We start from the raw sequence: 21518 nt of genomic DNA, 5'->3' as shown, positions 1-21518 counted from the left end.
CAAACCAAAACTGGGCATGTGGGAGATGACGAGAACAGAATGGAAGCATACTGGGATTGGAGAGCAAAAACCTTCCCTGTTGGCAGTCGCACAAGTCCAGCATCACCCTCCCGCCCCCTTTCATTTACGCAGTGGGGAAATGTTAAAACCGTCAGTTGCGTTTAGCAATAATTGTTATAAAGCTACGACAGACAACAGGACCACTATCAAATGGAGTTAAAGAAAAATCAGCATTATATTAAGAGGAATCGTAAGATTTTACTCCCCTGCTTTGCTAGCATTTACATCTTTATTATATTTTGAATTGTAAAACGAACAAACAAACAAAAACCTAAAGTTAATAATAAATGTACATTTTAGAAAAAGAACTATATGGGCTATAAAATTGTATTATGTTTGAATTATAAATGGAACACTCAGGAAGTCAACCCACTGGAAATATTGTGGCTGAACATTGGCAAGTCCATGCATTGCAATGACCAAAAACTTCATTTAAGAGAATTGTTACTTTAATGTGAATGCAATTCATCATCCCCCAACAATTTGTAAAAAAAATATACTGGAAAGAGAAAAAATGTGTTAAATGGCCATCCTTTATTTAAAGCCAAGACAGTAAGTACTCAAAAAAACAAAAAACAAACAAATACCAATTACCACAACTTAAAGGGTGAGGGTTAAAGAACCCTAAAGTGCATAAGAGCAACAGGGCATGTGTGTGGGTGACAGGAGTAAGGTTAACAAGGACAGGAGACTGATCAATAATAATAATAATAATAATAATAATAATAGTAATAATAATAATAATAATAAACACCAAAATACAAAAGTTTAGTTAGCATTTTCAGTAAAAATATCAGGATAAACACACAGATCTGTCAAAAGTCCAATCCATGGTTCTTTTTTGCTTCAACGCTCTTTTTGTTGATGTTCTGAGAACTCCACAATTCTTTCATGCCAAATCAAGGCAACAGACAGCATTAGTTAAAAAAAACAAACAAACAAACAAAAAAAAAAAACGCACGAGGGAGGGAGAACAGTTGCCCTAAATGTAAATAGTAGTAGCTATTGCACATACAGGAATTTTAAGACCCATAGATGTAACTGTACTAGTAATATGTTGGAGTGGCACCAGCAAACATTTAATCTTTTTTTCCACCCCCACCCCGTTTTTATTGTATCATTAATACAATAAACCTGGGAAGATCTTGACACGGAGTGGACACTGAAGTGCATTCTATACATTACCTGCCAAGGAGCTATCAGTCTTTTCACATACAGTGGAGTAGTATGGATGCTGAGAACTATGATCCCAGTCGTCTTCTCGGTTCTCCGAGGAGGAAGTGTCGGTCAGTCTTCCCTCAGTGGGCACGTCGGGCCCTAGTGAGCATGACTCCGGCATTTCTTCACTGGCCTTCCCACAGAGCATGTACTGATGCTCAGGCTTGGGCTGAGGCTCCCCTTGCTGGCCAATGTTAAGCAGGTCGACATCTCCAGGAGCACCAGTGGGTGTAAGGGTTAGCTCCTTGATAAGTGATGGATCTTTGGCCTCATCCGGAAGCTGCTCTTCATTCTCCAGGGAGAATATTCCTGGGCTTTTAGCACAGCTCTCAGTTGTAGATTGGGCATTGGAATTGGAGGTACAGTCAAAGCCATAGGAAGCAGCTGAGGTGGCAGACTGAGGGGTGTCACTACCCCCACCTCCTTCCATCTCCACACAGGCCTCCTCACGCTCCTGCAACACAGAAAAGCTCGGAGCAACTTGTGTGCTGCTAAAGCATTCATGACCAGTGGCAACAGGTTCTGCAGTAGGCTCACTGATCTGCATCTCGCCTTCAGTGTCACTAGCTTCTCTCGTGGCTGAAGATGATGATGATGCAGCAGATGTTGGTGCAGTTCTTAGACCACCCAACACATCATCAGCAGGCAGAGTCTTTAGTTCTTCATCAGCATGTTGAAGACAAATTCCCAAATCTTGCATGATGTCCGGCAGAGCGACAGGAGCAGGGTTGACTGGTAGAGACTGCTGTTGCTGGTCCTCCAATCCAGGGCTTATACTGTAATCTTTTAGTTCCTCAGGGGTGCTGGTATCACTGCAACTGTGTGCGAGTAGTTCTGGACCACTCAATGTGCTAGAATGAGACACGTTTTGGAGACTGGGTGCCAAGCCTGGTTTGAGGCAGGCATCCAAATCTGTTGCATGCACTGGGACATGCTGGGATGAACTTGGGGTGGGATCCATAAAAGCTGGGGGATGAGGTGAGGATGGGCCTCCTTCAGCATTTCCCACCTCCAGCCAAGCCTGGGCAGGGGCTTGGGTTGGGGTTTCTGAATCTTGTTGCCAGGGGTTAGATGGAGGACTAGAGAGGGGAGCTGGGTCTGGTTGAAGTGGCTGGACCCAGGGATCAGCAAAAAGATTTGCTTGGCCCCACTGGGCTGCAGGAGGAGCCAAAGGAACAATGGGTGGCGCTTGCATACGGTTCAGGTTGTCCAATCTGTAGTCTTCTGCAAAGTCATCTTCGTCTGCATTTCCATAACTTTCAAGCCCACTCTCAGTAATGCCTTCACTGGCCATCTCCACATCTTCATCCTCATCCTCATTGTCATGGCACTGCCTGTGTAGGTCTTCTGCTCTTTCAGAACCCACTTCCATATCATAGACACGATCATAGTCGTCATCTTCATCATCATCATCTTCATTGGCAGGAATGTCAGGGACCCTCTCAAAATCTGGAGATCCAGCAGATGCACCTTCACCATCAGCACCTTTCAGGCTGGCATCACCTAAATCATCTATACTCTCAGTGCCCTCAAGGACACCAGGAGCACTAAGCTCGGAGCCTCCTTGCTGGCTACAGCTAACATCCTCAGAGTCGAGTTCTGAAGCCACGCCCCCTGCTCGCCACACTGATCCAGTCAGACCGGCCGAGCCGGGCCTGGACTCCTCTGTAGGCTGCGTACCACTCATGTCAGACACAGACACCTGCTGACTACCCTCCTTTTCCTCCTCTTCATCTTCATCATTGTGAATCAATTGCTCCGCCTTCTCATCTTCATCGTTGTGAATCAATTGCTCTGCCTTCTCAGCTGCATCGTTGTGAATCAATTGCTCTGCCTTCTCAGCTGCATCGTTGTGAATCAATTGCTCTGCCTTCTCAGCTGCATCATTGTGAATCAATTGCTCTGCCTTCTCATCTTCATCGTTGTGAATCAACTGCTCCGCCTTCTCAGCTGCATCAATACCCTTAGGGGGCACAGTGGCAGCAACAGGGAGCTCAAATGCAGAAGTGGTTACAGGTTCTGGTGGCAACACTTCCTGGGCTGTTGAAGCCACGACCGCAATATAGTCATCACATTTGTGAGCTTCCTGTTCCACTGGGCCAGACTGAAGACTAACAGGACTTTCAGCTACTAGCTGTACACCCAATGGCTCAAGACCTACCATTGCCATGTTGGGAACAGTCTTTACATCTGAAGGTTCTGAGGCAGGCAATTTCCCAACCCTAACCCAATCTCCGTCACTTTCTGTAGGGGCAGTGCTTTGTTGATCTGGCTGTTCTTCTAAAGGGAGCTGCAATTCTGGAACGGACTCTGCAGCTGCTCTGTAGCAAAAACTGCTGCCAGAGACAGCATGTTCATCTACATCAACCGAAGCTGTTGAGGGTTCCACGGGCTCTGGTAAGGGTCGTTCTTCTGCAGGCTCTCTTTTGATGACCAATGGTAAAACAGACTGTGTTGGTTTGATTGATTTGTGCTTCAGGGAAACAGGAGTACTGCTGCCTCCCTGCTTGGGGCTGTTGGATGCTGTAGCTGTCCTGCTTGAAGCAGGCCGTAAGGGAGTGTTTCGGGGGCTTGGAGTAACCTTCCGGGTTGGTATGGGTCTAGAGTCATCAGATCTTGTTTGTGTCCTTTTAGTGTCTGCAGGCAGACGTTTGGCAGCTGTAGCTGGTTTTGTGACTTCAGGTTTTGAGGTCTTTGCAGCTGTAGGACGGGCTGTGGTGGTGCTGCTGGAAGCAAGGGGTTTTCTGGCTGCTGCACTGGAGGAAGGTTTTCCAACATCTAGAATGCAAAAACCAGATAGTGTTCGTCACCCATTCAAATCCTGAAAGGCTAAAGACTGGAGGGCAAGTACTCAGGGCACTTTTTACTCAAGTCCAAAAACAGAATCCCACCAAGACGTCACCATACAAATAGAACTCTACCTTTCTTGACTGCTGCAGTTGTAGCCGAGAACTTGGAGGGCTGTGATGATGCAGAGCGGGCAGTAGGTGGTGCTGAGGCAGCTGTTCTTGAGGCTGTAGGCTTGGTAGTTGGTTTAACTGGAACTGAGGAAGTTGTAGAACGAGGAACAGGTGCTGTGGCAGGCCTAGAGTGGCGGGGGGGGGGGGGGTGTAGGGAAAAAAAACAAACAAAAAAAAAAAAAAACCACACCCACACACGCCATTAAAAAGACTCATTCCACAGCAAATCTAATTCCAGTTTCCATACTAAATGTAATAGAATGATGATGAATTTGGAAGAAACCTTGATGAATCCAACATCCAGTCTGCAACTGTTCACACAAATACACTTATACTTGAGCTTGGTTTCCTTCTGTTTTAAGTAATAAGAGTTTCTAAATAGCAAGACAGTGTTTCAAAATAAGGGGAGGAGGGGGAAAATAAAAATAAAGAAATCCCTCACGACTACATCAGACCTGCCGTATACACTCTACTGCTGTTTAAAGCCTCACTCATCTCCCTTCTTCTCATGGGGGAAGAACTTAAACACGTCATTAAACATTTAATGTATCGTTCCGATATTGCACCTTTGTGTGACTCGTGTTGCTTCCTCGTTTTCTCCTTCTCATCTCCCCACCCTTTGTAAATTTGAATAAGTTTGCCCAGCCTTTACAAGAACTATGCAAACCAATATAAAACCATCCTACTCTGAGTATCCAAGCAGAGATGGCAAAAATCTGATGGACCAAAATCTGAGTACACTTGAATCTGTGTACAGAGGCAGTGTTTCCAGTACAATGTGTCCTCAAAACTGCTTCACTAGAAAATATCTTCCGAGAGTCCCTTACATTTTCTCAGTAGGATTAGTGTAAAGCATAGAGCAGTGTTCCTGTATAATAAACCATAGAGGATTAAGAGAAGATCAAGTGTTCCTCATGCCACAAGAATCTCTACTGTTACAAGCTGGCACATAATATTGGAATGATGAATATGGAATCACAGTAAAAAAAAAAAAAAAAAAAAAAAAAAAAAGTGAACAGGACATCTGGATGTCAAAGTAAATATTTGCATAAATGTTTGAATTTAATTTAACAAATGATTGGTCTTTTGGACCCCGTTGGTCCAATCAAAGAATTCTATGTAAAAGAAAATCAGGGCAAATAAAGCAAAGAAAAATAAGCCTAGTCAAGTTTGTAGAAAGCGCATCAGATACGATGCTGCAGGACACAAAAGATTTACTGTTCTGTGCTTTTACTTCATAGCCTTTGTGGAACTTGGCTACTATCTACACATCAGCAAAAGGAATTTTGGAAGACAAGAGCCAGAAGGGAACACGGACATCAAAAGAGAAGACAGCAGACTCAGCACAGTGCTATAAAAACCATGGAAACAGTCATACTTCAATTAGGACATGGACAAAATAGGATACGAGAAGGCTCCTTATATCTGCACACAATGCGAGATGTTTCAATGATTGGGCCCCCACATGCCTGGACTATAACATCACCCCCACAAATCATTCCATAACAATGGACAAGTGTTCTAAAATGAAGACAGAAGAACTAGAACTCTTAGATTCCATGCAGTTCTATCCAAAAGGGCCAAGACACTAGACTGACTCATCATAAGTTAAAAGTATTAATTCACCACATATTCTAAATTTAAAAAAAAAAAAAAAAAAAACCACCACAACTTACCCAAATTTTCCACTCAACTCAAATTTAGTCAAAATCAACCAAGACTTTTGCATTGCAAATTTCACTGCAGTTTTCATTGGCGCAACAAGGTTAGCATAAGTAAGGCAAGCTTATGCAATTAACCAGTCAAACTACATGTCATTATATAAATATCACAAACCAATTTCCTCACTGTATGATGTGTAAATCTTTACATTTTCATTAAGCTTGGGGATAAACAGTTTTAATGCATGATCTCAACTCGCTCCCCTAAATATTACCCAAACTTTCTTGAAGAATTTGGCAAGCTATTATCAAAAATGACATCCTACATTTTTGACCATATTTTATTGGTGATTTTAATATCCATCTTGACAAGCATGGAGATCCTACTGCTAATGATCGTGTTAAATTCCATTGAGCTCATGCAACATGCAATCATCCCCACACAAACGTGACCATAACTTGGACTTTGTGATATCCCGTCAGGGTAAAGAACAAGGTATTGAAAACATGGTTGTAGGACTCTCAGGCCATTACTGTATTTGATTTACATTCATTGTGCTCAACACTATTAAGAAAACCATTACAAAGCACTATTACTGCCATCTCTGTAATTAGTTTTTCCAACCTTTTTAGCACTCTCCCACATTTTAAAGCAGCAATAGCCAACTCCTATAAAAATAGGGGATGGGGTGGGGGTAGAGGGAGAAAGACAAACAAACAAAAAAACCCAACCAACAGGCTCTTCTGGCTCCTCCTAATGCCATGCCAGATTCAAAACAACCAATCAAATACAGGAGGAGTGTCCAGCACAGCGTCAGTCACTGCTTGTACTCTCACTCAGTCAAGCACGATAAGTGAGCAGCTTCAGGAACTTTGTTACAGCAATAGTGGATAAACCACCATCAAATGAAACCCTGCTCAGCCCTCCTTTGCCAACAACAGCTTACATAACAGACAAGTAAACAGAAGATGACGAAGAAAAGCAAGATCAAAAACAAGGAAGGATAAACATTGGAGTGTCTTTTCAGACGTGGAAAGAGGCAACGCTGGCTAGCTGCAGGACCAGAAAGGATTTAAAGTTGGTGGCAATTTAGCCACATTTCTGCTCGACAGGTAGCCAATTACCCCTGCTTGATTTATTTATTCATTTGATTGTCCAAAAAATCAAACAAACAAACAAACAAACAAAAACCCCCAAAAACAAACACCCCCCCCCCCCCCCCCACAAAGTTGGTTGTTGCAGTCAAGCTAACGTTGGCTTGTTTCCGATGCCAAGGCTACAGGTCAGCATCATTTTATTTGGATGTTTCTGAAAGGGTCTTAAAGTATTGGTTAGGTATTTCTCCTGATATTGACAACAGTTTCGTGTGCCTGTGCACACACAGCTAAACGTGGTTCACTACTAAATTTATCATTTAGGCTTTCTTTATAGCATCTTTACCAAACTAGCATTTAAGCACAGAAATGAGTTTGGTGAAGGAACTCACATCACTGTCCACTACATTTAGTGTCCAAGATTCACTTCTACATGTTTGTGGGAGTGAGACAGTGGCGTCCCTTTAAGGCCTTAGCCTGTGACCACCTGGTTGACAGCTTCACACCAGTGTCCCCCTACGAAGCACTTCGAGTTCTCAAAGAGTGATTTTGAAACGCATCATTTAAGAGTGAAGTCACTTTTTATATTACCGGTCCTCTCTACATCTTAGGCTAGAACCGGTCAATATTGCTTTTTATTGATCTCGGTGCAGTAACAGTAGACCGCTGTATACTACTAAAGCAGCTACGAGACCTGGTTGGGCTAATTGGCATTGTTCTGAACTGCTCCCAGTCACAACTGACTGGTCATGGGCACCACGTTGCACTGTGCGAGAGCTGCTCTAATTGCTGTGTGCCGTCCTATGGTGTCCCTCAGGTCTCCATTTTGGGACCAACATTCTTTAATCTCTATATGGCCATAGTTGTCAGCAAATATATTTCTTTACACCAGCATACAGACAGGCACAATTGTCCCTTACCACAGACCCCTGGGGTTCCACTGATTTGATTTTATACTGTCTAGAAGACACAGTCTAGTCCTGGACAGGTCAGAATATGCTACAACTCAACAATGGCAAAAAAACCCAAACGCATTATTGTTGGGAACAGTCAGGAGCGTACTCACAACAACCCACCGGGAGCCAACGGCATAGCAAAAACCACAGCATCACATTTGATTATGAACTAAGCTCTCAAACACAATGTTTTAACACTGTTCCAGAGACACTGCCATCATCTTGGTAACATGGCCAAGGTCAGAACTATAGTCAGTTGCAGTGAAAAACTCTTGGATGCATTTATATCATGATGCCTGAAGTGCCATAAGGCACTGCTAGCAGGTCTCCCAAAGAAACTTATTTCAAGCCTGCAAAGGGAACAGAACATAGCAGCCTGAGGCCTAGTTTGCCAAAATCCTTAAAAAGCTGCAGCGGCTACCAGTGTCACCCAGTACATAATTTAGAATCCCACTGCTGACTTGTTTTTGCTGTTTTAAGTGTTTACCGTTCAGTGAGAACCCGGGTAATATACAGGACTTGCATACACTCTAGCACAGTTGTGAACTAAACCTGAACTGTATCGGACATTTTCAAGAATGGCCATTCATTTAAAAAAAAAAAAATTAAAATTTCATTACTGTGCATGTAGTCAGTGAAGCTGTTTCAGTATATACATTTATTTTTGATAGAAAATGGCAATTGGAGGGGCACTTTGGTTTGGATGGAAAACCCTAGCCATGTTTCATTTACCCCCCCCCCCCTTTTTCTTCAGAAAATGTAACTGTTGCACCTCCTTAAGTGATTAAAACAATGCCCACCATCACTGAAACTACAGTGCTGCTTTACTGTGAGTGAGTGAGAGAAGCCCACAGCCATCAGATCATTATGAGAAGTAAAATTTCAGTATTCCTTTCCCGTATTAAAGCATCACTATTGGGTTACAAAAGGTAATGAGCCAAAGGCAACAAGGAAATGAATAAAAGGAGATCAGCAATTAAAGCATTACAGTGCATCTATCCATTACTGCAACCATTAGCAAAGGCTGAAATGAAAGCGCAACTCGATTGAGGCTTCCGCAATGACTCAGCTGACATAAATGAGCGTTGTTCGTTTTGCTGCAAGACTGCTTGTTAACCTTTCGTAACCCCCAGCCCTGTCAAGACTGCTGACTCCGGCAGTTAAGAACCACGAACACATCCTAAAATGGAAGGAAAGATTATGTTACATTCTTTCTCCCATCAAACAAGTAACTGGGCTTGAATGGCATGGACCAAAACTCCAAATGGTTTATGCTACACAAAATAGAAAGTTATTAGTTTTATCTTCATGAAAACAAACAAACAAACATGCATATTAAGCTGATTCAGGTAAACCAACCTGCTATTTTCAAAAGGACTTTTCAAAAATGTTGATTAACAGTCATGCTCTTTCAATTATGTTTGAGGGTAATACATTTAGAAATCTGTTTACTTTCTGTTGCTGAAATATTTCTCAGTACAATACAGCACACAAACTAGTCTAGAGGGCTTACATAATGCCATTCTTTATACTGGGTTTAAAAGAATTCAGATAGACCGAAGCAATTGTAGGGAAAAAATGAATGTACTGGATAAAGTTGAAATTGGGATGAAAAATGTCCTGAAGCTTAAAGTTCACATAAAGCCCGACTTTCTCCAGCACACAACACTTCTTTCATCTGCACAGCAGCAAATTACAACCCCATCCTAACCGAGGTCTGGAAAATCAGTTTGCTTGACCTAGCTGCTATTCAAAACAAGCTTTGCTGCACAGATTACACAAGCAGAAAAAGATAAAAGAGGCTCAACTTGGAGAGGAGAGAAACAAAACCTCACCCCCAAAAGAACTGAAAGGAATGAAGCTATAAGCTAAATTTAAAAATCGACAGACAGGGTCAACTTTCTTTAGAGGGAGGAAGCTTCTGTTTAGGCACAGTCCAAAATCACAGGCACAGTAGAAAAACTCCTCCTCCTCATCTCATTTGCTTTAGGAGTTTGCCAGACATAGTACTATCGATATGGGCCAGGGCCTAAAACTCGAGACAATTCTCAGAATCACACGGCACAACAAATAAATGGGAAGTTCCAACCTCATGGGTGTTCCAGGTGCAAGACATGTGCTGACCATAAACTTCATTTGGCATTAGACACATTAGGAAACAAACTTCAGTATCCACCAATTGCAATCATTCATTATTTAAAATATTAACCATTTTAAAATGATTCCTTTAATTATTTTTTTTTTTAACAAAGAGACATGCATTATAATAAAGAATATTTTGACAACTCAATTTTAAAATACATTTTCTAAAAAGGTTCCAGGACCAGATGCACCTCATTCACAGGTGCTGCCAGGATTATAGCTTTATTGCTTTTCATTGTGTTCTTTTTATGAGGATGAAAATGAAACCAAAGGTTTTTACACAAACAGCCATCTCTGTGGACTGTGGGAAACTCCACGGGCTTACACTAGCATGGAGATTCTAGTTAACACAAGAGCAGCTCTACAAGATGGGCGAGGCTAAAGCTGGTCAGCTTTAGGACCACCCATTTTACATTAGGGGGGGGGGGGAATCTCGCAATTTAAAAAAAAAAAAAAAGTCTTCACTCCAGGAATAGTGTATGCTCAAAGAAGCAAGATTGACCCAAGTAAAAAGCAAGATAAAAGCAAGTAAAACACCAGGTTCCGTGGGGCTTTAAAGAGAGAGTTTGTGGATTGTCTTTACATGTACTTAAAAAGGTACTTACAGGAAGAGATTTAATCTCACACATTCTTTAAAAAAAAAAAACACCAAACACCACAAAACCTGGGTTTAATGTGGATGAAAGTGGAACATGCATCAGGGAGTGTGGTTTTCCCTCTCCTACCAAAGCAGGCACACACGCACAACCTGACCAGAGAACTTGATATTAAAGTCCAGAACTTAATTCTTACCCCCTGCCCCTCCCTTCCCCAAGCCCATCAACCCAACCTCCTCTACCCCAGTCTTCCATCATCTGTCCACCTCCACCCTATCCCGACCCTACCCATACAGGCTGTTGCGTTCCAACACACAGATATTTGTAATAGCAGCACCAGAGGGATAAACAGAAGCTTGGTGCTAAAAGCCCTACTACAACAAAAAATCCACTGCTCCCAAATTTACAGAACATTCCATATAAGAGCTAGCCATAAAACAAAATTAAGGGCGGGTCTCTGCTGCCAACCTTTGCCATATTTGGGCAGACTCTGCACCAGTGCACAATGCAGCTTTTCTGCCGTGTCCATCTGTAAATGGCTGAACACAATCAAATTTTAGCTCAGACGAGGCACTCATCGTCAACACACGGTTTAGTAAGGCTCTCAATAGAACAGCACCGACATGCCCTGAAAATGAACTGAAGCGCCTGTGTGTGTGTGTGTGGGGGGGGTACAGTATTTATTTGGCGGGTTGTTTACTGTAATCAAATAAAGCCTAGCATTAGGGATCAAAGTTAGTAGCTTTTACAAGGACAAATCATCATTCCATGCAAATAAACGCAGAACATTCAAATGCAGGCCAGACACAAGAGGAGACTAAAGGGAGAGCCCATATAGACACATGGTAGGAACCATTATTCAACTTAAACCTGGAAGTTAAATAGTAAGAATCCAAACCGTCTTGCATGCAGATGCAGACCTGGATCATGAACCAATGACCAAAAGATACAAAAGGAAGCCAATTCACTACCAAAACAAGCAGTAGTCATTTACATTTTGTTTGCTGTTCATGATTCACTTGAAACTTAAAATGGTGTAATCTTTATTTTAATTTTCTTTTTCCAATTTATGGCAAAACATAAGAGCAGTCCATGGTTCAAATGCTAGTAAATATTTGATGGATGGGTCACGTTTCAGCATGTCAAGCAGCAGTGTAAATGTCAGGTCTGACTGCAGGAACAGCATCCCATATATCTGGTGTACTTTATAATCAGTGTTCCCATTGCTCTCGAATGTCAGTGAGCATAGGTCACCTCTGTGTGAAGGCCAGAGCACTCAAACCATGGATCACTGCCTACCATTCAAATACCGCGGATATGGCTAGGGTCCACCCAACCCCTTTACCGAACTGGCTCTCTTACCTGGCCGTCTTGGGAACGGGGGCAGCCTTGGAAGAAGCAGCAATGCTGGGTTTCACAGCCGATGCAGTTGCTGGCCTAGTGGCTGCGAAAGACGGAGATGAGAAAGAACAGAAGAAATTGGAGGAAGGTGCAATAAAATGAGCAAAGAACAAAACCAAGTTTACAGGGAAATGGAAAGTACTAGCCCGTTATGACCACCATGTAACTTCCAATCCAATTCATTCTGCTTGGTTGTCAAAAAGCTCCATCATAACTGCCATCTCACCTAATAACACTTGTAGAAGCTGTCAAAGTAAGCAGCTAACGGCGCTGATCAGACTGTTGGTGTGTGGGATACACTCCCACAAAACTCTGACCAACAATTTGGTAGACCCAAAGACTAGGACTATATAGTTACTGGTTATACAAACTGAAAAGGAGGGAGAGGTGCCACGCTTTTTGAAAGTAAGCAGTATGTAAAGACATTTTAGTGGCAGCAGCTCAGAGGACACTGTTCATGCTGCGTGGTACGTGCCGTCCGTTCTGGGGTCTTCCTTACTACAAGCATGGACCAGACAGATGGCCCTGAACCCCCTTTTACTTCAATAAAAGCTCCAGTACCATGCAGACCAATCCAATCATTCAGAAAAACTTTGTTCAGCATCTTTTGGCAATGTCTCCATGGACAGACTGGGGGCAGGCGGGTGGTTGGCAGTTCTCAGACGATCTCGGCTTATGTACAATTTTCCACTGGTCATAAGTCCCACTCAAGCATTCACTTCCAAGTCCAATACAACATACTATAAAAGTAATGGGTTTATGAGTCAGTGTTAACAGACCAAATGGCCTAAACCCATGTACAATATTATATTACACTGGCTAAATGATGAAAGGCCACCCAACAGAACAGGAATAGTAGGTTTATGGACACCCACCTGTGGTCTTGGGTTTGGGTGCAGCACTGTTGGCTGCAGCAGCAGGCTTTTTGTTCAGTGTGGACAGCGTAGACGTTGCTGGACTTGGCCCACTGTTCACGGAAGCCGCTGCTGGTCTGCTGGTCCCACCAGGCTTCTGTTCAGCTGCTTTCACCTGGGTCTTCTGGACTACAGCCACAGTGGGAGGCCCCCTTTTGACTTGGGCGGCTACCCTAGCAGGGGCAGCTTTCTTCAGCTCAGACTGTGCAGGTCTCTTGGCCGCACCATTTGCAGTGGTCCTCGTGAGGCTGTTGGCTGCTCTATTTTGAGTTGCCCCAGGGCGAGAGGCTGTACCCATCATGGTCGTTGCTTTGGTTCCTGATGGACCAAGTCTGGTCTTCACTGGGGCTTTGGTCTTGTTTTTTGGGTCGGGCTTCCTGCCATTGGCCTCCTTGTCAGGAGGGGCCGCTGTTGAGTCTGGTGCCTCGTTTATGTTTTCGGGTTCCTTTGGCTGTGGAGGTGATGAATTCTGGTCTTGCTGAGGTTGTTCCTCACTGGCAGCTGCCTCAACTTCAAGCTCCGCCTCCAGGGCTTCTGTTGGCTCTGCCCGCACTGTGGCATCCCCATCAGGTTTCATCTCCACCTTTGCCTGGATGTTTTGTTTTTGTTTTTATTAAATACACACTAGTACACGCTTGCTGGATTGAATGCCGTATACCCTAGACCCAGAATCTGCCAGGAACTTTCCCTACAAAAGGAAAGGCACAATTACTGCATTGTACCCAAACGTACTAAAATGTTACAAAAAAAGGTAACTTAATGACTTAAGGAAAATACTTGACAGAAAGCAAGAAAAAGTGGTACATGGAACTGCCGCAGGGATTGGTGTCTGCACGCAAAACCAGAACAGGAGGACATGCCAAAAATTTACAAAAACATCAAGGTCAAAGAAAATCATAGGCAAAAACAACTGGGAACTTATTGACTCAAACAAGAAAGTGAATATTTGTGAAAATTAAAAAAGCCAAAATCAAAGGGAAAACGGATGCAATAAAGTGTGGGAACTCTTTTGTAATTACATTTGTAACAGCAATACTGCCATTAACGAATGCACACACTTTGCGGTGCATTTATTCTTGAGCACACTTGCAATGGTTTGGAACAAATGCTGAGTGTAGGTTTTTCCCCCTCAGGTTTAAGATTCATGAGCTCACAAAAGTTGTAAGTGTGGCAAGATACCAAAAGGAATACTGACCTTATCAAATCACTTTATAAAAAAATATATGAAGGGTGTGTAGGGGGCCTAGGGCACAGCCCTAAACAAATTTCAGTGACATCCTCTCAATGAACAAGCAGTTTCAATCAATGCATATTGATCTAATTAATATTTACACCAAGTGCTCCATGACCAGTTATTGAAGTGTACTAATCAGTCAACTTCAACAAGCACAATGTTCAAAACAGGTTGCAACTGTTGCTGTGAACTAGGCCCTCCAACCCTTCCTCCTCATACACATTACGGCTTCACTTCACCACACATGCACTGCTGAGACCGTCAGGAAGCCAAGAGATGAGCCAAAACCCAACAGGACAAAAGCAGAGGAAAAAAAGAACCTGAAAAGCCAAAACCAGACAGCATTGCACCCACTGCCCTCTGGGTTCTTTCAAGTGGGCTCAACTGGTTTAGGTGCCTGGCTCTCGTGGTCTGCTCGCTTTTCTGCTCCTCAACCGTGGTGTCCCACCCCTTCCGATCCCATCTATGAGATCTGTTCCCCCGTCAGCAGCTACGCAGATGGCCTGGGCAGGAAAGCTATTGTGTAGCCTCAAAAACCGGCTGGGCCAGAGAGCGACAGCCTGAATGGAGAGAGCGAGAGCGAGAGCGAGCGAGTACGCATGTATACACATACATGCATGTGTTGGGGATGGGTGTAATACAAGAATGAAGAAAGCAAAGAAATTCAATTTCAGCTTGGCAGCACCAGACACAGTAAAGGGAGGCAGGAACAGTAAGAAAAGGAAACAGCATTAAATAGGAGGAGGAAAAGTAGTAGTGCAAGAAAGAAAATGAATATGTGTGGGGGAGAGGATACGAAAGAACGAGAGAGGGAGTCATTACTCTCTCTGGCAACCTACATGCCATGATGAAGGGTGAGGTCATCATTCTACACAGCACTGATTAAAAATCCCCCAGAAGTCCTGCTGTGCCATCTCTATGGTGACACGCAGGGCAGTGAGGGACCATTCAAGGAGGTGAATCACTCAAAAGATTACATTTAATTAGATGAGGGAATAAAATAACCTGCCCAGATATCAAAAGAACTACATAAAACAGCCACTGTAGACATGCAACTTTTAATAAACGAACATTCATACTAGTGTTTCTGGTTATTTTACACACACCTCTTACCAAGCCCTTCTGGTAAAAAAGAAAAATGGAGTGAGCCATTCCAAATGTACATCTATAGACTTTTAAATATACAGTCACGATTACTCCCATATTAAACTCCCAAATGGAAATACATCACAGTCACTGCCTCCGAGAAATTTGCAAAATCTCTTGGTTAGGTCCTCAAGATGGTGTTCTAGAACACCTATTATAAACACCACCTTTTATTTTAGCACAACCCGTTTTAATAAATGCAGCTCTAGTCAGTGAACATGCTATGATGAGGCTGGGCTGAAGCCCCACCTCAGAAAGCAGGGGATGTTTCTGCAGTTCTAGGTTTCTCACCACTCCCCAACCAGTCATTTCGTCCTCTCAAGCTGTAATCTATACACATGCAAACATATGCAAACAAACACACACACACAGGGAGAGGATGGAGTTGGAACATTTGCAAATACACACACACAAACACACACACAAACACACAAACACCAGTGATGCTCTCAGCCATGGCTCTGTAGGAGAGGCTACTGGCAGCTTTATAAAACACTCCGGACTGCCTGTTCCCTCCCTCTCCGGAGATGATCTCAGACTGCTGTCTAGACCAGAGAACATCAACATTCTCTTTCCCTCCCACCCCATCACCTTGCATCATCATCAGCAACAGCACACCCCGACTGCCACAGGACATCTTCGCTACCAGTTCTCCAACGCCTGTCCACTTGTTTAACTAGCTCAAATTTTGCAGCCATTCAACTGCGCTACATCGGAGTATTGCGGCGGGCAGGGCCCTTCACATGATATGGAGCCAAGATTACCCCTGACACGTGACCACAGGCTAGTCAGTGAGGGACGAGCACACAGAGGGTGTGGCTCTCCCGCTGCTGGTGCAGGCATGCTATAAAAGGGCATGATGGGAAGGGTGGGGTTTCAGGGGCTGGATGTACCTGTGGCTGGCCTGCAGCCCTGACGCATGCTTCAAATTGTTCAACCCATGCACACATGGGGGTGACGGCATGCAAACTCAGTAACATTGGAGTTGAGCAGTGATAGAAAGATACCAACTTTGGTACAAATGTGCTCAGATAAACATAGAGATTGCACACATCCTTTAGAGGCAGACACATGGACACCATGTATCAGGTGACAATACCATTAATAAATGAATAAGTAGCATTAGTAGTGTTAGGATTGAGGTACATTTTTCTGACTGTGTACAAGAGTAAAATGCATTATGGAGTTATGGAATTGTTTGTGGACATAACTCATTCACATTCCTATGTTGGGTCTGCAACTATTACACCTCAACAGTTGTCAGTGCATCTGTGTGTGTGTGTGCACGTGTGTGTTTCTGTGCAGCTGCAAGCAGGCCACATCCTGCATTCCTCCCATCAGAGCCAGCACCATGACCCTACCCATCTTTCTCCCCCATCCTCCATGTTGAGCAGGGAGCCAGGAAGGGGGTGGGGGTGTATCCAGCACTCCTGCAGAGGCTCTACAGGCCAGCCCTCAGTCCTCAGCCAAAGTCCAAAACAAACCAGATCTGCACACTGTGAAACAAACCAATGCGGTCAACTTTTCCAGCAATTCGTTTCCACTTTAGGATTGAGTTAGAAAGGCAATTACAAATTAGGCCCATCATAGTGCACCCGAGTAAGGATGCACACCGCCACTGGGGCTGAGAAAGGAAGAGTATGAATGGAATCTTGTGCTGAAATCTCGTCATCCTCCTTCTCCTTCATACCTTCCATACCCTCCCCTCCCCCCCCGGGACCACGCCTCTGAAAGGGAGATTTCTTATTGGGCACATGAACTGTTGGCACGGCAACATGGGAAGAGGCCATGGTCTGGCATTTCAGGGCCAGTCTGCATGGCTCTTCAGTAACGCTGAACTTCCACATCAACTGCCCTGTAGGAGATTGGACAAACAAGGGCAGAACAAGCACTTCACGTCTGCCGGACAAAATGGCCAGCATTTTAGAAACACAATGCAAGTTTTTCCAAACATTTATTTTAACTGAAGATCAGTGAGGGTCACATGTACAGCATTAGATTTGTTAAGACCACTGACCAAGGACCAGTCCGAATCACTAATTTCTACTGTCTCCTATATGGGGCCATTATTTGTTGATAAAGCATTCCAACCATGTGTGGAACTGCATATTGTGTACTACAGTACGGTAGAAAGAGCACATGGTACAGACTGCACACGCCGTTAATGGAGCATGCTAGTCAGTCGCCTTGGGCAGCACCATTCATCACTGTAACAAACTGTGCGGTGGGTCTGAGCACAACTCAGTATGCCCTGGCTGTGTGGACAGGTTACTACAGGAGACACAGAAAACCTTCAAGGGTCAGATCTCTCCCTGATCTACACTGACTGGATAGTGGACATTTGAGTATTATATAGGCATTTTAGCAGAGAACTTAAACATAATAAATAATAAATTATATAAACATTTTTGTGCTTACTTTCCCCTGACACTTCTCAATATGGGGTTCTGGAGTATAGCAGGAGCTTGAACACGGAGGCACATCTGAACAGAAGAGCCCCGCTGTGGCCTACGGTACCTCCCTCATCCAAACGGATTAACACCAGCCATGCGCGCATGTGTGTAGCCCCACGCAGGGTGTGAATGGGGTGTAACGACCCTGCAGAGTTCAATATGGGGTGGGTGCGTATGCACGTGCATGTGTGCATGTTTGTTTTGTGGGAAACAGGTTCCACTGTGTGCAGTGTGCCAAGCTAATGGGGGCTGGGCAGACTCAGGACGGGGGCATCTGGTTAGCTACACCAACACGGAGAAGGGGGTGGGTGGGGGTGATGGGTTAGGCAGGCCTTGGGTGTCAGATGGCAGGCGTTCCCCCTTTTCATATATGCAGAACGAAAGCAGACACTTCAGATGATATCATCACGGCCAGGTCAGTTACACGATGGCGGCATGGCAGAGGGGTGGTGCAGATGGCAAACGATGGCATGATGGGTGGAGTAACTAGGCACAGCGTGGTCTGCATACACCACACGGCAGGGCTTCCTAATGGACAGAAGCCCTACCCAGATGGATTAAAACAGAGCAGAGTCTGCTTGCTTGTAAGTAAACACGGCGTGCGCGCGCACGCACGCATGTGGACGTGGGCCGATAACGTGCCAACACGCCGCTGAACACTAACAATGCTGAGATCACCTTTATTTTAAAGCCAAATATTGCAGCTGGCAGGACAACAGTTCTCATTACACACGTCGCCCATCATCGCCCTGGGATATTTCCAATCCACTCCTCTTGGTTCAGTTGCAAAGTATGAAGCACGGAAATGAAACTGAACTATAACTGGTTTTATAAGGTCTGAGCAATAAGCTATCACTTCCAAAAAAATGTGCAAAGAGACCTGAAAACAAGCTAACAAACTAGAAAACGGGCAAAATCACCAATGTGAAAGTGCTTATTCCACATGATTCAGTTAGTTTACTTACATAATCCAAAGAGGATGTGAGTATCCTCCCAAGAGATAAATAAACTTTGAATGCATGACCATACTTGTTAAAATCTCTCAACATTTCATGCATGGTATTACAACTGTATAGACTGCATCTAATTCAATGTACAGAAGGTTCTCCAAGTGTTTGCCAAAGGAAAGATGGAGTGACACAGGATTCATTTTTGAGCTAATGTGAGAATTATTTGAAATGTCTCCTTAAAATAACCTGGGTTACAGTTTGGGTTGGTCAGATGAGCCCAAACTCAAACAGATGATTTGCAACCAGTGGTGTGAACGGAGTCGTCCTACAGTGAGGTCACTCCCATGTGGGATTTTCAGGCAATGTTGAGTGTTCATTTAAGCAGCAGATACCTTCACGCCATCATTACGCCACTGACCCAGGACCAGTGTGCCAAAGCACAAAACCACAACGGCAAACTAGTATTTGTGAACACACAAATTCCTGAGACTGTGGAAACCATTAGTGTTGACTCATACTCAGAATGATGAAATCATTAGCTCACCATATGCAACTGACAGCCACCACCAAATAAAACATTACTTCTGTCTAGACAGTGCCTACGAGTTGATGCAGAATCAGCCTTCATTTTATTCTTAAGCTTTTAGTGTCAAACGACACTACAATGCAAATCTGATACAGAAACAGCACTTAACTCACAGGCTGCCTAAAGACAATACAGCTGAAAGCATGCAGTGGGTGTCAAAAGGCCCTTGTTTGAGGTGGTGTCTAAAATAAACTGAAGCAGCTGTGTTCTTCTAGCCCACAGCGACTCTGACCAAAGGTTGGCCACACGGCAAGACAGTCAAGAAAACGGGGACACCAGAAATCAAGAAAAAGATGAGAAGGCACTATATTAAAGTCATATAGTTAAACAGAACAATTCAACCAACCTTCATTTTAGAAATTCATTCCCAGTTAAGTAACTGGTCAATGAGTGAGGCATTTTAAAATTCAGGTAAAGCAGAATTTCTGTGTTAGAAAAACTGGAAAGCCAGTTCAACTTTGAAAATACAGGCAATTAAAAATACTCCTGAAATTAGATTCATAGTGAAGAATACACCCTGGTATATATTGGGCCGCCTGGGTTATAAACACCAGCTGTGACATCCTGGGGTGCATTCACAAGTGGATTATAGCAGTTGTCACTTTTAAATCCTTCCTTTTGTAAATATGATCTGGCGTAAATGAGTCCGGGGCATGTATATAGGAGGAGAAGCACGTCAGCTGTCGTGGAACAAATGATTTAGATGCACCACATGCACCCTTTCCCCCCCCCCCCGTTTTGCTAATACAGTTAATGTCGAGTTGCGCTTTTACCTTGGACACCTTTACTCACGGCGTCCGAAGGATCGGGGCCAGCGCCAGTTAAAGCAGACGACGCTCAGGAACTTACAACCTCCACATCGCGCTCGTGGGTTCTAGAACGTAAACATGCCGCGTGACTCGGATCTAGTGAGAGGCGCTAATCTGTAGCCCCGCGGGCGCAATAAAACAGATGACCTCAGCTTTACTAAAACGATTAGCTTTGTTCTAAAAGGGGCGCAAATTTTACAATCGAACATATATTAAACGGAAGGAACGGCGGGTCAGAATGACAGCAATTCCTCTAGCCGACTGTGCGCACTCGGTCCTTCCGTTGCGCTTACACCGCCGAAATGTTGGAGATCACCGAAAATACCAACCAGTGATCCATCAAACGAGACCAAAGGCGGTGTAAACGTGCAAGTGGGATTACACGAGCACATGCTGATACACCGAAACACATCCTAAATTAACCGCACCACTCAGCGTTGAAGGACACCACAAAGACCGTATACTTTTCCCTTTTTGACGCCTGAGAATTTATAGTAATAATGGGAATTTAATTCAGTTATACGTTGGGTTTTCACACAAAGGCTGAGCAGTACGTTTAAAACATGGCAACATTTATATTTGAATACTTTGTTACAGTAACATTCATTTGGGATCATCACAAACATACATCAGATAAAAAAAGTGCGGTCGCTTTGCTAACGCGATTCGAGCAGTTGTTCCACGATGAGCGTCGTTGGCGCGTGCAACCAGCAGCCCAGCCCTTTCATCCCTTCCACACAAAAGCAGGTCGACAGAAAACAAAATCACGGCAAACATATTCGCTAGAATATAGATAGCAAGCTGGATTATAATCAACGCACTGACGCACAGAGAAACGGGACCTGCAGCAAATCCCTGCAGCCAAGTCCCAGTACCTAAAAATAACGTTTATATTGTAGCAAAAGCACAAACATTTCGTGGGTAAATGTACGACTTCTTCCTACCGTGGATTTAATTATTGCGCAGTCTTGTTGCAACTCCTTTAGGTATCTGTGCAGTCGATATACACACACAGCTCCAACGGTCCTGAATCGGTGAGCTGAGCGAGGGAGCAAACGGTGGATTTTATATCAACTGTGGCCCTTCGCGGCCCCCCTCAAACGTCAACAGAGCGCAAAGGAAACCGCCAAAATTCTAACGTTTACAGGACCACACCGTCCTGAACCACGTCCTTACGGTCCCGTCAGCTGCTACTGCAACTCAGAGAGGTGGGGGCGACGTGCGCGACAGCGAAAAGAAACAATGGATGCAAGGAAAGGGGTGGGTGAGTGGGGGTGTTTCTTCCCAAAGTTAAAACTAACGGACGGACCGAGATCGCTCCTAGAACCGCGATGTCA

The 21518-nt window shown here is 44.1% G+C and overlaps 1 protein-coding gene across 2 annotated transcripts in view; it reads right to left on the bottom strand.

The window, feature by feature from the left end:
• Window positions 1-21518, bottom strand: part of prr36a (proline rich 36a) — a 26469-nt gene extending 4951 nt beyond the window's left edge. For both annotated transcript variants that reach the window (XR_014118349.1, XM_035534865.2), the window contains exons 1-5: window positions 21126-21518; window positions 12965-13691; window positions 12051-12132; window positions 4200-4363; window positions 1246-4056 (exon numbers count right to left, since the gene is read on the bottom strand). Coding sequence is in view for 1 of the 2 variants with exons in the window: in XM_035534865.2 (XP_035390758.2) it covers window positions 1246-4056; window positions 4200-4363; window positions 12051-12132; window positions 12965-13580 (3673 nt within the window). In the remaining variant the exon portion in view is untranslated. The remainder of the gene's footprint in view (window positions 1-1245; window positions 4057-4199; window positions 4364-12050; window positions 12133-12964; window positions 13692-21125) is intronic.

This window comes from Electrophorus electricus, chromosome 18, assembly GCF_041902795.1.
Source record: "Electrophorus electricus isolate QZ-2024a chromosome 18, ASM4190279v1, whole genome shotgun sequence".
NCBI lineage: Eukaryota > Metazoa > Chordata > Actinopteri > Gymnotiformes > Gymnotidae > Electrophorus > Electrophorus electricus.
The sequence above is the reverse complement of the archived record's forward strand: the minus strand, read 5'-3'. Positions and strand labels throughout refer to the sequence as shown.